General features: G+C 42.2%; 1 protein-coding gene across 1 annotated transcript in view; it reads left to right on the forward strand.

Annotated features, from left to right (window-relative positions):
- LOC110587505 (immunoglobulin kappa light chain-like) overlaps positions 1-10,860 on the forward strand; it is a 71,374-nt gene extending 60,514 nt beyond the window's left edge. The window contains exons 3-4 of the mRNA XM_044918533.1: positions 6,848-6,898; positions 10,427-10,860. Coding sequence (XP_044774468.1) covers positions 6,848-6,898; positions 10,427-10,761 — 386 coding nt within the window. The 3' untranslated portion in view covers positions 10,762-10,860. The remainder of the gene's footprint in view (positions 1-6,847; positions 6,899-10,426) is intronic.
- The last annotated feature ends 8,119 nt before the right edge of the window (positions 10,861-18,979 follow it).

Here is an 18,979-nt window from a genome sequence, read left to right on the forward strand (position 1 = left end):
TTTCCTTCCCTTCCGCTATGTTCATCTGTTTTGTTTCTTAAACTCCACATATGAGTGAAATCATACGGTATTTGTCTTTCTCTGACTGACTTCTTTCACTTAGCATAATACCCTCTAGTTCCATCCATGTCATTGCAAATGGCAAGATTTCATTCTTTTGATGGTTCAGTAATATTCCTGTGTGTGTGTGTATCTCACATCTTTATCCATTCATCTATTGATGGACATCTGGGCTCTTTCCATAGTTTGGCTATTGTAGACATTGCTGCTATAAACGCTGGGGTGCCCCTTCGGATCACTATGTTTGTATCCTTTGGATAAATATGTAGTAGTGCAATTGCTGGGTCACAGGGTAGCTCTATTTTTAACCTTTTGCGGAACCTCCATACTGTTTTCCAGAGCGTCTGCACCCGTTTGCATTCCCACCAACAGTGTAAGGGGGTTCTCCTTTCTCTGCATCATGGTTAACATCTTTTGTTTCCTGATTTGTTAATTTTAGCCATTCTGACTGGTATGAGATGGTATCTCATTGTGGTTTTGATCTGTATTTCCCTGATGCCGAGTGATGTTGAGAATTTTTTCATGTGTCTGTTGGCCATTTGTATGTCTTCTTTGGAGAAATGTCTGTTCATGTCTTCTGCCCATTTCTTGACTGGATTTTTTGTTTTTTGGGTATTGAGTTGATAAGTTCTTTATGGATCTCAAAGGAGCCAATTAAAGGAGGATCCAAGTTAAGATGATGGATTAAACACATACATTCCATCACAATACCTGCTTGTTAAAAAAAAAAATCTAAAATACAAAAAAGATTTTTAAGAATATTTTAAAGAAAGCAACACACAAGGACAGGAAGAATAGGGCAGGAGGCAAGAGCAGCACAATATTAGGTCAAGTGGTAACCAAGTGACCTACAGAGCTGAACAGAGGAGCTAATGGGAACAGAAAGCAGAGATCAGAATCCTTCGGGATGGGATCAGGATTATACATGTTGAAGGCATGAGGCAGTGTTGGACAGTGGGCAGGAAAGATCTGAGCCCAGGTCCTTACCCAGGATGAACAAGACTGAGTGGGGGGTGGGGGATAGGGGTACTCAGGGCTAGGTCCTGAGCCAGGAGGGAGAAGAGTAGAGTGCCCATGAGGGACCTGAAGATTTGACAACAGAGAAGAAAAAAAAGTATGAAGCATCAAGCCTGAATTTGTCAATTTCATAACTGCATCCAGAGCTAGCCCATTCACAGTAGTTGTCCATGATGCGTTTCTCGGTGGTAGGATGAGAGGACACAAGGCTAGGGTTAGATGCCAAGGGGACAAACAAAGGGGGGCAGGGAACTCCAGAGCAGAATTCAAGGGACTCATCACTTGTGTATAACCAACCAGAAACCATAACACTTGATATGTAAATCTGGGTGGCTAAGCCTCTCCAAGGGTAATAAACCCCAGCACTGTTACTGTTTTCTCTTTCATTCTAGGAAGTCAGAGAATACCTGCAGCCTGAATGTCTTCTTGGAAACATGATGAGCATCTACATTTTCCAGAGCTGGTCCAAAATCTTGTGTCATGTTTATGGCACAAACACGTGCATATGTTTGGGCAAAGGACTTTGCTTCTCTCAGCACCTCTTTCTTCGGAGATGAGTGGAAACAGACACAGCTCCAAAGCCGCAAGGAAGCAGCAATTTCTCAAATGACCTCCTCTGTCTCCCTTCCTCTCAGCTATGGGGCCAGCTTTACCCCTTAGGAATTCAGGACAGATGTCAGTTTGTGGCACTCCAGCTGAAAGACTGGCAATTGATCAAGTTCTAGGCACCACTGAATGTGGACTCCAGAATTTTGTCTTCACCTTGTGGGATATCAGCTTAAATCAAGTACAAATGACAGCCATTACAATCCTATGGAGGAGTCAAGCTGAAGTAAAAAGAATCACTTACCTTGGACTCTGTGATTGATGAGCTAGAAAAAATACTGAACCACAGACTTCAAGATGGATTACCAGACACAAATATTCCAGAGCCAGGTAAGTTTCCTTCCTCCTGGGGCGCCTGGGTGGCTCAGTCGTTAAGCGTCTGCCTTCGGCTCAGGTCATGATCCCAGGGTCCTGGGATCAAGCCCCATATCAGGCTCCCTGCTCCGAGGGAAGCCTGCTTCTCCCTCTCCCACTACCCCCGGCTTGTGTTCCCTCTCTCACTGTGTCTCTCTCTGTCAAATAAATAAATAAAATCTTAAACAACAACAAAAAAAGTTTCCTTCCTCCTCTCTTTCTCTCTCTTCCACAGTTTAGAATTTATTCTAAGAATCTAACTTTGCTGGGGGCCAAATGGGAAACAGCTTCATTATGAGTTTGTTGGAATGCTCACACAAATTTCTATTTCCATCACTCTTATATACAAATCCAAGAACCTCTCAGACTAGTTTATTGGCACTTTGCCTTTCCTCAGTAAAATCAGTATTATCAAGGCCCATCATGGACATTTTGTAAATAGTACATCCTGACAGAACTTCACAGATGCTTCAAAGACAACCTTTGCCTTCGAATAATAAACCATACACATATTAAGGATCTCAACCATTTCTCAGTGATCCATGTTATGTTACATCAACACAGCCATTCTTATTGATCACTACTGTATGTGATCAATAAAATAGTTTTTGCCACAATGGTTCTTTTTTTTTAAAGATTTTATTTATTTATTTGACATAGAAAGAGACACAGTGAGAGAGGGAACACAAGCGGGGGAGTGGGAGAGGGAGAAGCAGACTTCCCACTGAGCAGGGAGCCCGATGCTCCATCTCAGGACCCTGGGATCATGACCTGAGCCAAAAGCAGACACTTAAGGACTGAGCCACCCAGGCGCCCCATTGCCACAATGGTTCTTATAACACTTTTTATTAGTAGCAAATACTTAGTACAATCATTCAGTTGTACTCTTCATATTTGATCCCAATTTCACATTATTCAATGAGGAACATAATGCCATGTCATCTTTATCATTCCCATTTTCCAGCCCCTACATCACCTCTACATCTCCTATGATTGTAAGAGTCTCTCTTATGCAGAACCAGGAAAACAACCTTTTTTGCATTCTCAATCCAAAGATTAGAGAAAAATGTTTAATTGACAAAGAAAACTCATGCATGTGTGTATATCATTTAAAACTGTATTTATACATTGTACATAAATACTGAGAATTCTAGTAGGCAAAGCCAGAATTTACTCTTTAACAAAATTGATGCAGTCTTATTGATCTTGAAAACCACAAAATTAATGTATTCACCTATTTTTTAAAAATCAGATAATCTACAATATACAAAAGGGGAGAAAGTGTCACTGCTCTCCTCTTGCCAAACAACACACCTCTGTAAGCCCAGGAGATAACTAATGAGTACAGTTCATTGTATTTCCTTCAGGAATTACCCTGTATTTCTACCCATATATATCTATTACAATAGAGTCAGAATATCATACAAAATATACCATTCCGTGGCCTATATTTTCATGATCACCTTCCATGTGACCATATAGAAACCTACTTCATTCTCTTATTTGTTGCTTAGTGTTCCATTGCAGAGCTCTAACATAATTAGTTTAACCAAATTCCCATTGATGAAGATTTCAGTTATTTTCCATTTCTTCAACTTTTAAACAACATTTCAATGAGCAGTCTTGTATACACATTTGAGCACACTCGTCTACTCATTTCCAAGCCTAGGACAGTCTACGGAGTTTCTTTTCCCTTCCCCCACCCCAGGGTTTTCTGCCATGCATGCTGCTTCCATTGGGTGACTCTACTTCCAGGGCCAACGAAATGCATGAGCTCTGAGTTCCAATCCCAGCTCTGCCACTCACTGCTATGGTGAAGTTACTTAAGTCTCAGCACTCAACTTTCCTCATCTACAGAATAGGGAAAATATCAGTTTCTAGTTCCTAGATTTAGGGGATAATTAAATGTGATGATTCATGTACAATGTCTGACACTTTGTAAGTGCTCAATTAATGTCAAGTACAATGACTGGTATTGCTTGTATCTCTGCAGAGACAATCACTCTATCCTCTTTAGGATCTATGTTGACTATGTCCTCAGTCAACTATTTTGCACTAATATTTTGGACTAAATGTCCACTTGCCAGTTTCTCTCTTCTCTCTACCTCCAAGATTCCTCTCTTTCCTCATCATCTGGGGAGATCCACTGCTGATTTTGCTATTAAAGACAATAGCAAAGCTCTCAGTGACAGAATCAAGGAAATCTACCTATGATTTCTCTTGTAAAACTTAGTATTGCAGTGGTCAGTATTAGTCCTTGATCTATTATAACTTATTAGCTCTGGTTCATTTTTGATTTTCAACTATTCATTGTTAGGTGTTTTTTTATTTCTTCATTCTGTAAATGTTTGTTGAACATTTGCCAAGTAAAGATAAGGACTGATCCTTCCAAATACAAGACAATGAAACATCAACTTACAATCCAGTAGGGTAGAAAGAATCTGAGAGCAGGTAAGAACAATTAGGCGTTCTAGATCTGCCTCTGTGCTCTGTAAAGTGGAGTCACTTGCTAGGGGATAATCCAAGAGAAGGTCTCTGGAGTTGAGTTTTGAAAGAATTCATTGTTCACAAGCTAACACAGGTGAGCAAAGGTGTTTCCAAGCAGAGAGAGAGTTTTGTTGTTGTTGTTTTTTAAGATTTTATTTATTTATTTGACAGAGAGAGAGAGAGAGTGAGCGAGAGCAGGAACACAAGCAGGGGGAGTGGGAGAGGGAGAAGCAGGCCCCCCGCAGAGCAGGGAGGCCGATGCGGGGCGATCCCAGGGCCCTGGGATCATGACCTGAGCCGAAGGCAGACGCTTAACGCCTGAGCCACCCAGGCGCCCCCAGAGAGAGAGTTTTATAAGAGCTGCAAGCCACAGAAGAGCTATAAGGAATTGAGGATGGTGAGAGGAATGTATGCTGAGGGGGGATGGAAGGTTAAGAGGGAAACAAGACTGCAGTAAGTGGAGCTACACTTAAAATGAGATCTTCAGTGTCCTTGATGGGGTTACTGTGGAAACACCATGGCATGCCATGATTCCCTGACAGCTCCAAAGACAGCATGCACTTGGTTCAGCTCATTGAACATGATGGACAACAGATGACCAACTAAGTAAAGTCTACTTTCTACTCTATTGATCTTTGTTTTAGGGGCACCTGGGTGGCTCAGTCAGTTGGGTCTCTGGCTCTTGATTTCAGCTCAGGTCATGGTCTCAGAGTCTTGAAGTCGTGGGATCAAGCCCCATGCCAGGCTCTGCACTCCTAGCTCAGCACAAAGTCCTCCATCTCCCTCCACTTCTGCCCCTCTCCCCAGCCCCAACCTGGCTCATGCTCTCGTTCTAAATAAATAAGTAAAATCTCTATTGATCTTTTAGTTTCATGTGTCATCTATAGCTTCATGCCAAAATACCTTTCAAAGTAAAACATGGGCCTTGATCTGATATACATTTTGTCTACCTTTTTTGAAACAACATCATGGCAGAGGAGAGGTTCATAGGAAAATGTTCTTTAATTACTCTTAACTGAGAGAAACTAGAATCCCATAATTACACTGAATGAGGTTTATCATCTGCAATAGCTCCCTCACCCCCAGGAGAAAGCATAAAAAAGTGCAATTTTTTTTTTTTTTTAAGATTTTATTTATTTATTTGACAGAGAGAGACACAGCAAGAGAGGGAACACAAGCAGGGGGAGTAGAAGAGGGAGAAGCAGGCTTCCCGCTGAGCAGGGAGCCCCATGCGGGGCTCGGTCCCAGGACCCTGGGACCATGACCTGGGCCAAAGGCAGACGCTTAAGGACTGAATCACTCAGGTGCCCAAGAGTGCAATTTTTAAAACTTGTTTGTTTTCTTTGTAATTTCCATTCAGCCCACTTTCCAATAAATCAATAAATCAATCAATAAATAAGAAACAGTCCAGATATGGTAGACTGCTGAAGAAAGGGACCATCAGGCCATAGACATAAATAAATATATCCTCTTCCAGGATTTTAGATCTCACCTAAGAAAACATTCTCTGTCAGGGAAGGCCTAGGCTTTGCATACTTGCTGGGAAAAGAGTGAAGCTTCAGCAGCCGACCCAGGGCTTGGTTCCCCTTCCGTGAGAAGGGTTTTTGTACAGTGACACAATGGAGAGCTGTCACTGTGGTGGACGTTCAGCGCAGGAACCAAGGTGGAAATCAAACGTGAGTAAAATCCAAACCTTCCTTCCTCAGTTGTCTGTGTCTTATGGTCCCCATGCCTGTGACGGGATCTATAGAAGCAGATGTTTTGAAACCAGGCTCTGACATCCTCTGGGACAAAGATAAAATCTGTAAACAAACTGGAAAATTGGTTGCACGTTTTCCATGAAGAACAAAATTCAGTCAATGAGTGAGATAAACTCGTCTAAGTGATAGTTTCAGAAATGTACTGGCAAGCATAAAGGAGAGCCTTGCTCGACTGTCAGAAAAGGAAACTCAGTTTTTGTATAGGAGGGAAGTTAGGAGGAATTACTGTGTGTACACGTTCGGCCAGGGGACCAAGCTGGAGATAAAACGTAAGTATTTTTTTCAACCAATTCTTCACTGTTTCTAATTGGTTTGCTGCTTTTTTTCCCCCTGCCTTTTCATGTATTCTAATTAGTTACATGTCAGGGATAAAACAAATTTCATTCCCAGATTAGGTACAGAGAAGGGAAAATTGTTCCACTGGAGGCTAGCTAATTTTTCACAATAGAAAAATTAGCCCCACTGGAGGGCTAATTTTTAAGATTTCCAAATCAAAATAGGGTAATGGGAGAGAGAGGCTTGCTGCCTTTTCAGGGAGGGTTTTTGTAGAGATGGAGGTTAAGGGAAATCACTGTGGTTCACTTTCGGCCAAGGGACCACACTGGAGATCAAACGTTAAGTACATTTTTGCTCAATTCTTTGTGAGGTTTTTGTCCTGTTGTATCATTTGTTCAAGTTTGTGACATTTTGGTAAAATGAGCCGTTCCTGGTGACCCAAAAGTAAATAGCAGAAAACAGCCAACTTTACAGCTAAGCAAACAAGTTGTTGACTTTGTGATGAGAATAGGCTTTGTGGGGGGGAATGGGAGACGAATAGCTGGATTTTTCTCTGAATTGGCCTTTCTTCTATGATTGGCGTCAGAAGAAGGTTTTTGTTAAGGGGTAAGTGTCAGAGCCCTCACTGTGGCTCACGTTCGGCCAGGGGACCAAGGTGGAGCTCAAACGTAAGTACACTTTTCTAGTCCTTTTTCTTGTCGAGTTGTGAAATTTGGGGCTTTTCATGTGTGGGATGTGAGCTGAGGTCAATTCCGAAGAGAATGGGATTCTTCCGAAAATCAGATGAGTAAGGTACTGAAAATCAGTTTGCCTCAAGGAAGAGCAAAGAGCTAGTTAGTTGACATGGCATCTAAATTGCCAGATTTTCTCTGTATCCGTCAATCTAATGAGCTTAGCAGCAAATAGAGGTTTTTGCTGAGGGGAAAGTAATTAAACTAATACAGTGGGCCACCTTTGGCCCAGGGACACATCTGGAGATTAAACGTAAGTAATTTTTCTCTATTGCTTGTTGAAATGTGGTTCTAAATGCCAGTACTGACTTTTAGAGGCTTAAGGTTGAATTCTGTGCAGATGAGTACATGAGACTATTTCAGATTTATCACCAATTTCCAAAGTTAAACTCAGCTGCAAAAATGGATTTGTAGACAAAAAGATTAATCTAAATTGCAAGATTCAGTGCTCGCTTCAGCAGCACATATACTAAATTGCAAGATTCAAAAGGAAAAAATTAGTATAGTATGAAAAAGGAACTTTGGAGCTCAAGAGAAAAAGCAAACTAATTTTTATTGAGTTTTGCCAAATGTTATATTGATTTTTGCTCATTATGTATGATACAGAAATTTCTTAGTCTACTTTCTCTCCTCTGACAAATTATTTTATAAGATAACAATTTAAATCAATAGAATGCATGAAAAGTCAGTAAGGAGTTAGAAAAGTATACTTGTTTGCTGTGTAAAAGATACAGTTTAATTGAGAACCAGCAGCAATGTCATCTTTAGAGTCTAAAGTGAGTGATAAACTGTCAATATTCAGAAATTCTACAGAGATTCTATATCTTGAGAGATACTGCCTTTTTAAAAATCCAATTTCTACACCAGAGTAACTATGAAATGATTTCTTATCATATATGGTGAAAAGATGGTTGTCGCCAAAACCTCCACTTTTAAGAAATTCGTAAATGAAGCAAAATAAAATAACTGCATGTTTTAAATGCCCACGGACTTGTAGGAAAATACTAAATAGTTTAGTGAGTGTGTTCTTGTATTTCCCTGGTTATTACTCGGCCATTGTTTTATACCGCCAAAGAGGCCACGGCATGGCTTGCGTGGTCTGTAGGCCTCATGGCGGTCTTTCGTCATGACTGAATGACTTTCGTGACCTGGCCACAGAGTCCGTGGGGCAGTGCGCCTAACAGCTAGAGGCCACGGCCTGTTCCACTCTGCTGCGGCGGCTTTTCCAACACAGTGGTACAAGTCATGGCGCTAACAGAAAAGAACAGAAATGTGGCAGGCGCTGAGCTAATGTGGAAAAAACAGGGAGAAGTCTGATTTATCAGAGATTTCAGAACTAAAATTCACATTTATTAGTATATCCCCTTAACGAAAATTTTTTTATAAAAAACTTAAAGCTACTTTTTTTTCAATGACATGAAACCATTTCAGTCTCCTCTCATCAAATGTATTTAAATAACAAAAGCGCAATCTAAAAGAAAGAAATATATGTAACTCCTTCAGGGTAAAGTCCCAACCAGTGAAAATCTAATTTAAGGCCCTCTGGCCACTCCGGTTTTGATCAATCAACTTTCTACTGAGTTCACATTAAACACCATTAGAGAAAAGATAAATTTGTGACATGTTTTTGATTTTCAAAAATGTAATGGCTTGGGGAGGATTATAGTTCAGCTGTACAAAATATCTCATCATAGACAAATGCCATTAATAAAAACTTAATAACAGCGTATTTTCCAATACTTTCCTTCTGTGATAGAAAATTTTTAATCTGGGCATTTTAATCACCTACCTTCTAAAACAGTTTAGTAATTTTTTGTTGTTTACTTCAGCTGATTTCAAGAGTGATGCGTAAGAATGATTATTTTTGGTCTGCAACAATTAAATAGGACTATTTTAGGGCTGTTTTAAAATTCTGAAAACTCTTTTAGAACTATTTAAACTATGTAAGTGTTTTAAACTATTTTAAAACTATATTAGAGCCTTTTAAAAACTCTTTTACAAATTTTAAACTCCATTAAAAGCTAATAAAATGTCCTATAAGAATTTCCATATCAAATGTACTAATTGTTTAATATTTTAATGCAGGATAGATATTTTAAAGGTGTCAAGGATTTACCCAGATAGGAGTATCTTGATAGAATATGTCCCTCCTTTTTTTCTAGAATTCTTATTATTTTGCTGCCAAAGCTATTTTATAAAATTCTCTGAAAAAAATTAGTAATGAAGGTTCCAAGAGGAAAAAAAAAAAAATCAAAACATAAGAAGTTCAGTATCTTATGTTGAACTGCTTGGTTAATGGAGGTTAACTTTATAAAAACCTGTTCACTTATCTGCAGTGTTCTTCCAGCAAAGGCTTCCTGATGTGTTACTGTAGCTCTTGCCCTCTGAGCAGAGGGCCTGAATGCCCACAGCGGGGATTTCCAGGAGGCCATCTGGCAGGTGTTCAGTGTCAGAACCAAAGCTAGCCAGTTCCTCGTAGGCAGGTGGCCAAAGTTACAGTTGGCCCTCCTGGTCTGGTCTGTTATCGCCCCATATGATGACAACCTTCAGCCCAGGGCTCTGTCTTCCTTCGAGGCCTTTGTGAGAGGTGGGAGAGTTGCCGGCCTGATCACAGAGGGCGACAGGGCCGCACCCCAACCCAGGCACAGACTCAGGGCTTGGAGCCACTCTACAGGGTGGGTCTGGCCCTAACACACTCAAAGAAAACCCAGGAAGGACGAGGCAGCCTGCTATCATTGCACACAGTTCTGGGAGAGGCATGGGGGAAATCATCTGTGTAAGGGGTGGGGGGCCAAGACCTGGTCTCGCTTCTCAACTCTGAGGGGCTCAGATGAAATGGCCTTTGTGTCTTTGCCTGAACCACTCATGTTTACTGCAGGAGGCAGTAAAGTGAGGTCAGAAAAGCAAAAAGTCCTTAAAATGGCTGCAAAGATTCAAACGAAACAATTTAAAACTTTCTTAAGAGGTAAGAGCTAGAGAAAAACTCAAGATGGTAGACATGATATATCTCCCTCATTGCTACACAGGATAAGCTGCTGTCTGTCCCTCTGGGCTCTGGGACTGCCCACAAACAATATACCTAAGTGGAGAACTTCCCTGTTACTTAGAGACCATTCTCTGTGCTTCCTTCATCAGGGAGTGATGCCCAGCCATCCATCTTTTTGTTCCCGCCATCTCTGGACCAGTTACACACAGGCAGTGCCTCTGTCGTGTGCATGCTGAATAGCTTCTATCCCAAAGACGTCACAGTCCAGTGGAAAGTGGATGGGGCTATCCAAAACACAGGCATCCAGGAAAGTGTCACAGAACAGAACAGCAAGGACAGCACCTACAGCCTCAGCAGCACCCTGATGATGTCCAGTACAGAGTACCAAAGTCATGAGAACTACTCCTGCGAGGTCACTCACAAGAGCCTGTCCTCCACCCTTGTCAAGAGCTTCCAAAGAAGCAGGTGTCTGAGTGTGGCCTAGCAGGCCCCCCACCTGCCCCTCAGTCCCAGGCTCCCTGCCTCCCCCCGTCAGGCCTCCGGCCGTTTCCCCATCAGAGACCCACCCCTGTTGCAGGCCCTTCTCCCCACCTTACTGCCTCCCCTTCTTTGGCTTTAATCACGCTAATAATATTTGGGGGAAAATGAATAAATAAAGTGACTCTTTGCACCTGTGATTTCCCTCTTCTTCCTGATTTAATGGTTGTCATACATTGTTTTTCTCCAATTACCCAGCTTATCTTCTAAGGAACTAAATATTGAGTTGCTATGAAATACACCATCATTTACAGAAATCCTCATCCCCCATTCTACCCTACCCTACAGTCCTCTCTCTACAAGACGCTCCTCTGTGAAAGCCATAAACCACCTATCTTCATATCCCACTCCCCTGGCCTATGGCATAAAAGGCCTGCTTCCTCATTTTACCCTCCTCCATAGGCCCTCTGCGGCCTTTTAAGGGTGACAGTCCTTATAGTCACATATCTTTTGATCCAGTTGAACTTACCAGGAGAATTTACTGAAAGCAAATTTTTCAAAAGAAAGAAACATCTATCAAGAGTCATTCACTGTAACATTACATAAAATCACAAGACCATGAAAATGATCTAAATGAACAAAGAATAAGGAAATGTTAAAGTCCATTATGGCCCTTCAACTTAATGGAGTATGATGTATCTATCTGCCAAAGACCACACTGAGCGCTTTACAGAAACTTAATTTAAGTCTCGTTACACTGCAAAGTTAAAAATGTTAATTAAAATGTTGGGCAAGTTCTAGAAAGCTGAGAGAGATTCATACAGTATAACCTAGCAATCTGACTCCTAGATGACTGTGTCTCTGTCCACCAAAAAACCTGTGTAAAAAGTTTCAGAGCTGCCTCATTTAGAAAAGCCAAATACAAGAAATAATCCACATGCCCACCAATAATAGAATGGGCCACTAAGTTGTAGTGTGTTTACACACTGAACTACTATTACAGAAAGAGAATTTTAAAATTATTACTATGCCCACTGGCATAGATGAATCCCAAAAACATGACAATAAGCAAAAGAATAGAGCAGAGGACCACAGGGGAAGGGAGGGAAAACTGAATAGGAAGAAATCAGAGAGGGAGAAAAACCATGAGAGACTCTGGACTCTGGGAAACAAACTGAGGGTTGCAGAAGGGCGGGGGATGGGGAATGGGGTAACCGGGTGATGGGTATTAAGGAGGGCACATGTTGGGATGAGCACTGGGTGTTAAACGCAAGTAATGAATCGTTGAACACTACAACAAAAACTTATGATGTACTATATGCTGGCTAACTGAACATAATAAAAAATAAATAAATAAATAAATAAATAAGCAAAAGAAACCAAACACAGAAGATATATTCTAGGGGTGTCTGAGTGGCTCAGTCGGTTAAGTGTCTCCCTTCGGCTCAGGTCATGATCCCAGGGTCCTGAGATGGAGTGCCACATCAGGGCTCCTTGCTCAGCAGGGAGCCTGCTTCTCCCTCTGCCTGCTGCTCCCCCTGCTTGTGCTCTTTTTCTCTCTCAATCTATCAAATAAAATCTTAAAAAAAAAAAAAGATTTTTTTTTTTAAATTTCAGTTAAAAAATTTAAATTTTTTTAAATTTATGTTATGTTAGTCACCATACAGTACATCATTAGTTTTTGATGTAGTGATCCACGATTCATTGTTTTCATATAATACCCAGTGCTCCATGCAGTACATGCCCTCCTTAATACCCATCACCAGGCTAACCCATCCCCCCACTCCCCTCCCCTCTAAAACCCTCAGTTTGTTTCCCAGAGTCCATAGTCTCTCATGGTTGGTCTCCCCCTCTGATTCCCCTTCATTTTTCCCTTCCTTCTCCTAATGTCCTCCATGCTATTCCTTATGTTCCACAAATAACTGAAACCATATGATAATTGACTTTCTCTACTTGACTTATTTCACTTAGCATAATCTCCTCCAGTTCCATCCATGTTGATGCAAAAGTTGGGTAGTCAACCTTTCTGATGGCTGAGTAATATTCCACTGTATATATGGACCACATCTTCTTTATCCATTCACCTGTTGAAGGGCATCTCGGCTCTTTCCAGTTTGGCTATTGCGGACATTGCTGCTATGAACATTGGGGTACATGTGGCCCTTCTTTTCACCACATCTGTATCTTTGGGGTAAATACCCAGAAGTGCAATTGCTGGGTCGTAGGGTAGCTCTATTTTTAACTTTTTGAGGAACCTCCATACTGTTTTCCAAAGTGGCTGTACCAACTTGCATTCCCACCAACAGTGTTAAGAGGGTTCCCCTTTCTCCACAACCTCTCCAACATTTGTTGTTTCTTTCCCTGCCCATTTTTGCCATTCTAACTGGTATAAGGTGGTATCTCAGTGTGGTTTTGATTTGGATTTCCCTGATGGCTAATGATGATGAACACTTTTTCTTGTGTCTGTTAGCCATTTGTATGTCTTAAAAAGATATATTCTCTATATATTTTCATTTATATAAAGTTCAAAACCAGTTAAAAATACAATTAGAAATTGGGATGGGGATTACTTTTGAGTGTGGGGTGAGGTAGTGCCTAGCAGGAGACTGGATGGGAAGGGGCTTCTGGAGTTTTGCTAAATAAGTGCCAAAGTGTGCCACTTTGTGGAAATTTGTCAAGCTGTACAATTATAATCTGTGCACTGTTCTATGTGTGTGTGTATATATATATATATATATATATACGTATATATAACATAACTTCAAAATAAGTTCACATCAAGAAATATCTTACACTCAATTTACAGAGAAGAGAGGCTAAAGGCAGGGCCCCACAGCTGGTCAGTGGTGGGGCCTGGGACCAAATCCCCACCTGCCTGCTCTCTGGAAACCTATACAATTCTGCCTTCCAGGGCTCATGGCACTGCACAGAACAAAGGGTCAAACACGCCATCCTCCTGAGGTCTCTTCTCTTTTCATCTTCCCAGAAGGTGCCATTCAGCCTGTGAACCTGTGCTGGGGGGTTGGAGGATGGGGGTTGTTATAAAAGTGAACAAGGTGGGACCTAATGTTTTAGTAAACTAAATGGGTGGTCAGAGTGGCCACTGGAGGACCTAAAGCTGAATCTGAAAGACAGAAGCCAGGGGCTCTGTGCTCTCTCCCCACTGGGTGAGCACAGGTGAGTTAGCACTAGGGTTCAAATCAGCCGTCACCATGAGTCTGGCCAGATGCAGTGGACAAATTATTACACTGTTTTCCCACAGCATTGTTTATCTATAATTGCCTGGGAAAACATGCTCACAAGTCATAACAGAAAGTTACTTGACTTTCGTGCCTCAGTTTTCTCATCTGAAGGTCTTAGTTGTAAAACTGTTGTAAAAATTAAATGAAATAATTCAAATGAAGTGCTAAACACCCAGCCTAGTGTATACCAAGGGAGGTGCAAGCATTAGTCACCATCATAAGAGTGGCTCCATTTGGCTACCATTTGATTTCTTTCAAGGGGCTCCTTCAACTTATTCTCCAGTCATAATTCTTTTAACCCCAAAGACTTCCCTTTCCCCAACTGGAGTGCTTTAATACCTTTGTTGAAAATCAACTGACTACAAAGTTGGGTCTATTTCTAAGATCTCGATTCCATTCCCTGATCTACTGTCCATCCATCCCTATACGAGTAGACACTGTCTTGATTACAGAAGCTTTAGGAGCTCCCTTTTTGGATGTGCTAAGTCTGAGATGCATATCAGACAACCAAGCAGAGATGAGAGGTAGACAACTGGATATAAGACCCTGTAATGTGGAAGAGAGAGGTCATTCTAGAGGCATAAATGTAGTGTCATCACCATACAGATGATGTTAAAAGTCTCTCACAGAATGTGAGACAATACCTAGCAAGCAAGCAGGGATAGAGAAATTCAAGCACTGAGCTGGGAGGCACTCCAACATTAAGAACTTGGTGAGATGAGGAAGAACCAGAAAAGAAGACTGAAAAGGATTGGCCAGAGAAGGAGGAAAATCAGGAGAGTGGTGTGTCCTGGAATCCAAGAGAGGAAATGTTACAAGGAGGAGAAATTGATCAGTTGTCAACTGTGTCAAGTGGAACAAAAACGGACCTCTGGGTTTAGAGATGTGGGGGTCGTTAGTGAACTCGATAGAAGCAGCGTCTATAGAACGGGAGAGGTAAAATTCTGATCAGAATGGGTTCAAAAGAAAATGGGAGGAAAGAAATTGGAGACAGTGTGCATGGCTAATTCTTTGGAGGAAAGAGTTGGGGAAAGGCAGCATCTGGAAGGAGAAGAGAAGTGACAGCCTTTCTGAATGCTAATGCGAATAATCCAGTACAGAGGAAAATATGGTGCTGCAGGAGAGACAAGAGAATAATGCCAGAGCGATGTCCTTGAGTAAGTGAGGCAGGGTGGGTGGAGCACAGGGGAGGCGCACCCCTTTCTGGGAACATGGATGGTTCACCCAGGGACAGAGGAGAAGGGAATGTCTATGCGCACTAACAGAGAGGTCCTCAAACATGCTGGGAGGTGTTCATGGCTTCTCCAATAAATGTGTAGAATTTAGACTGTGGAGGTTTAGCAATTCAGGAAGACTTTGTAGACTGAAGTACACAAGTAAAGTCTCTGGGCAGGGGAAGCTAAGAGAAGATGGAGAAGAGTGAAGTTCACAAGGGAGTCAGTCCCCTTACCATCTGCCACTTCCTCTCCCCTAGGCTCCACATGCCAACTCCTTCCCCGAATTCTTAGAGACCATTGGCATGGGAAAGACCCCCACAGACACCTCCTGTCTCTCCCCTTAGCTCCTCTCAGCCTTTTTTATCCCTCCATTTACCTACCAATCTCTTCTCAGGATTTGAATAGCTCTTACTATCCCTACTGTGTGGTTACTTACTCTTAAGAGAAGATTCTACCTCCTAACTCTGGAACCTTCTGTATCCCTGAAGCCAGCAAGATTCACTGCATAGAGGAAGAAAAGGGATGATGGTGAGGACAGGGGCAATGGAGCAGGGGAAGCAGATGAGAGGAGGGTACTGCCATTTGCTAGTACCGTCACCTGTATGACGACCTTGATTCTCACCCCACACACTGAGGTATTTATTAACCTTGCCCCATAGATGAGGAAACAGGCTAAGAAAGATTATGTAGTGTGCTTAAGAGTCTCATGCTCTACCGACTGAGCTAGCCAGGCAAGGTTATGTAGTGTGCTTAAAATTACAGAGCTCGTAAGAGGTAGAACTGTAACTTCAACCAGGGTTATCAAGCCCAAGCCACCATGTCTTTTTCATAGTTTACACACGGCAGGTTCTGTGTAGCCAATAATATTGGTTTGTCATAGTAATAGTTAGGCCTCAATCAACTCTAAAACTAACAAAAAGATTGGACTGGATGGTGAATGAAGGTCTTCCCTCTCTGTGAGTCTTTCTCAAGAAAATCTACAAGCTTTTATTTCACTATGGGCTCAAAGAACAAATAAAGAACAGCCTCCAACCTATGACACCATAATAAAATGCAGATGGTCAAGACAGGAAACAGTAACTACACAGAGAAGACCTTCTGGAATACTCCTTTTGGCTCAACACATGCCAGTTTGTATCCGGTTTATACTCTATAATAATAGCAATGCATATAATGTCTCTACGCTGACAAAGACCATGTCACTGAATCCTCCAACAACCCTGCAGGTAGTCTGTATTATAAGGAAACTAAGACTAAGTGTAAATACTGTGTCCAAGGTCACACAATCAGTATATACCAAAAATCAGGCCTCAAACTCAGGCAGCCTGATCAAGAGCCCTGTACAACACAGTGTGGTCCCTTCAAAACTGCCGTTCTCAAGGGCATAGAGTCTCCAAGTGAGGAAAGAACTTGGAAGTCCGGTCAGCCCATGAAGAGCAGAGGCTGGATGGCGTGGCCTGGTCACCTGGAGACAGACTAGGATTCAAGGCCAGCATTCTTCCCATCTGTTATCAGTTGCAACAACGAGTTAATTATGGACATTTCAGGAGAGAAATCCATGACGCTTAGCAAAAATGGAGCGTCAGCTAAGCCTAAGACAACTAGGAGTATTGGTCTAGTTTGGAAAAATAACTCAATAACCAAAGGTCCCGTTTAGTACCCCAACATCTTCCACCATCACAGTGCTCAGGCCCCAGCCACGCCCTGCCCATCTCCACCCCAGGTGGGTTAGTATCGAGTTTCATGGTGACTGGCCTAAGAAGATTAAAAAAGTAATGCCACCTTTTGAGGGAGAGTCCCAGGGACCAAGATAGCAACTGTCATGGCAACGGTCACACTGCTTTGATCAAGGAGAAGACCTTTTGGGGAAGTGAAAATAGAACCTTGAGCACATCTGTTGGTTTCACTCCCATCCTCCTCCAACACGCTGGGTGGTGCCCACCACACCCTTCCAGTAGTTCCTATGGCCCCCTGCACCTGGGTCCTCACAGCACCTGGCCAAGGCTGTGTCCAGCACTGGGCTGGAAGTAACAATGACCCTAACTTTGCTTGATACCTTTCCACCTAAACTCACTGCCCCATCTCCAGTCCTAGGGTTCTCCCCCTGGAAAACCTCAGCCCAGAATAGGCAGCACCCTCTCAGAGGTCTGATATGGTGACAGGACCCATACAAGCTGCATGTAAGAAAGACATTGTGAGCAAGCAGGTTCTTTATGAGGCCCACAGAGGTCCTGGAAGTATTTGAGGGCAGCAAGAAACAATTCATGTTGAATAGTTTGGGCATCTCAGAGATAGGGGGCTGGGAAAAATAGGGATGAGTCATAGCAACATTTCAGAACACATTTTAGTAAACTTCCTGGCACCCATGACAAAAGCATTCTCTTCTACCATATCCCCCTTCCACCCATGCATGTACCCATCCACACGTCCATTTACCCATCCACTGGGCCTTACCCAAGTGATAGTTGTTTGCCCTTCTACACCATGCAACCCTAACTACTACAGACAAAACTTGTTTATCTGATTGGATATATGGATGCCCACCTTCATTCATTCACAGACATTGATTAGCATCTTCATGTACCTGGCTCTGTACTATGTTCTGCAGACAATACAGTGAACAAGAGAGAGCCCTCAGCATCAAGGAGCTCCCAGCCTAATGTGGAAACAGGTTAGCAGAAATTGCAACACAGAACAATGGATGGACCGTGGGGTGTCTCGGAGCTCTATGGAACCACACAGGAAGCACACACAACACATGCTGGAGGTCAGGGAAGGTACATACTTTCACCCCGTGCCCAAACATTAGCCAACCTGGGACTTACTGACACCAAGGGTGTCCTCATAAATCACTCCAGTGAGCACTCCAGTGCTCCAGCCATCTACCCGGGAAGTCATAGCTTGCATTTATGAGCTCTGACATGGGGACTCATCACTTATAACATGTTGGAAGTAAGACTCTGGTTCTTTGTCTATAATAAAGTAATAGTAGTAAAACCTCTGTCTCAGCATCACTGTGAACATTAAATGAAACACTGTCCATAATCCACTTAGTACAAAGCATGCCACAGAGTATGTGCTCAATCTGATCTCTTCTTATTCTCAATTATTAACAGATTCTTGGAGTACATGGCTGAACTCAATGGATATTCTCCCTGCAGTCATTTCATAAGGAAGCCTTTTTCAATTTGGCCTGAAACCTTCATTTCCTCCAATTTTGCAATAATACATCACAATGCTGTTCCTCTTTACCTATTTGACATGTCAAGGCAAGGAAAATCTCTCAATCTGAAAGATGGAGGAACTAAGGCACAAAGTGAAGGAACTATTTGTTGATACACTATCTCACCCACAGGCCTAAGGATAAGGTTAAGTTCAGTGTATTTCCCCCAAGCTTGCCTGACACCATAATGGAATGCTAAAGTTTCTCGGGATTAAGGTGGGAGGTGCATTTCCCAAAGACCAATATTCCATACTGAAAGAAAGGAAATGTGCTCCCCAGTCATCAGCATGTGATTTCAAGGAGTCCAACCATTCAGCAGTCTTCCCAGCTGGAAGGAGAGTGAGCTGAGTATGTGTCTCATATCCTTGTGGAAAAGAAGGCTCTGGAATCTGAGACATCATAAACTCTTCTCAGACTACATGCCAACTGAGACCTGCCTTCCTACCCACTTGGTTCAAGAGCAGGTGGGTGACAGCTCATTTACTGAAGTCCTCTACTCCTTGTAACTGGTTTGTTGCCTTTTACTGTGCAAAAAGACAAATA

The sequence above is a fragment of the Neomonachus schauinslandi genome, chromosome 10 (assembly GCF_002201575.2).
Source record: "Neomonachus schauinslandi chromosome 10, ASM220157v2, whole genome shotgun sequence".
Classification (NCBI taxonomy): domain Eukaryota; kingdom Metazoa; phylum Chordata; class Mammalia; order Carnivora; family Phocidae; genus Neomonachus; species Neomonachus schauinslandi.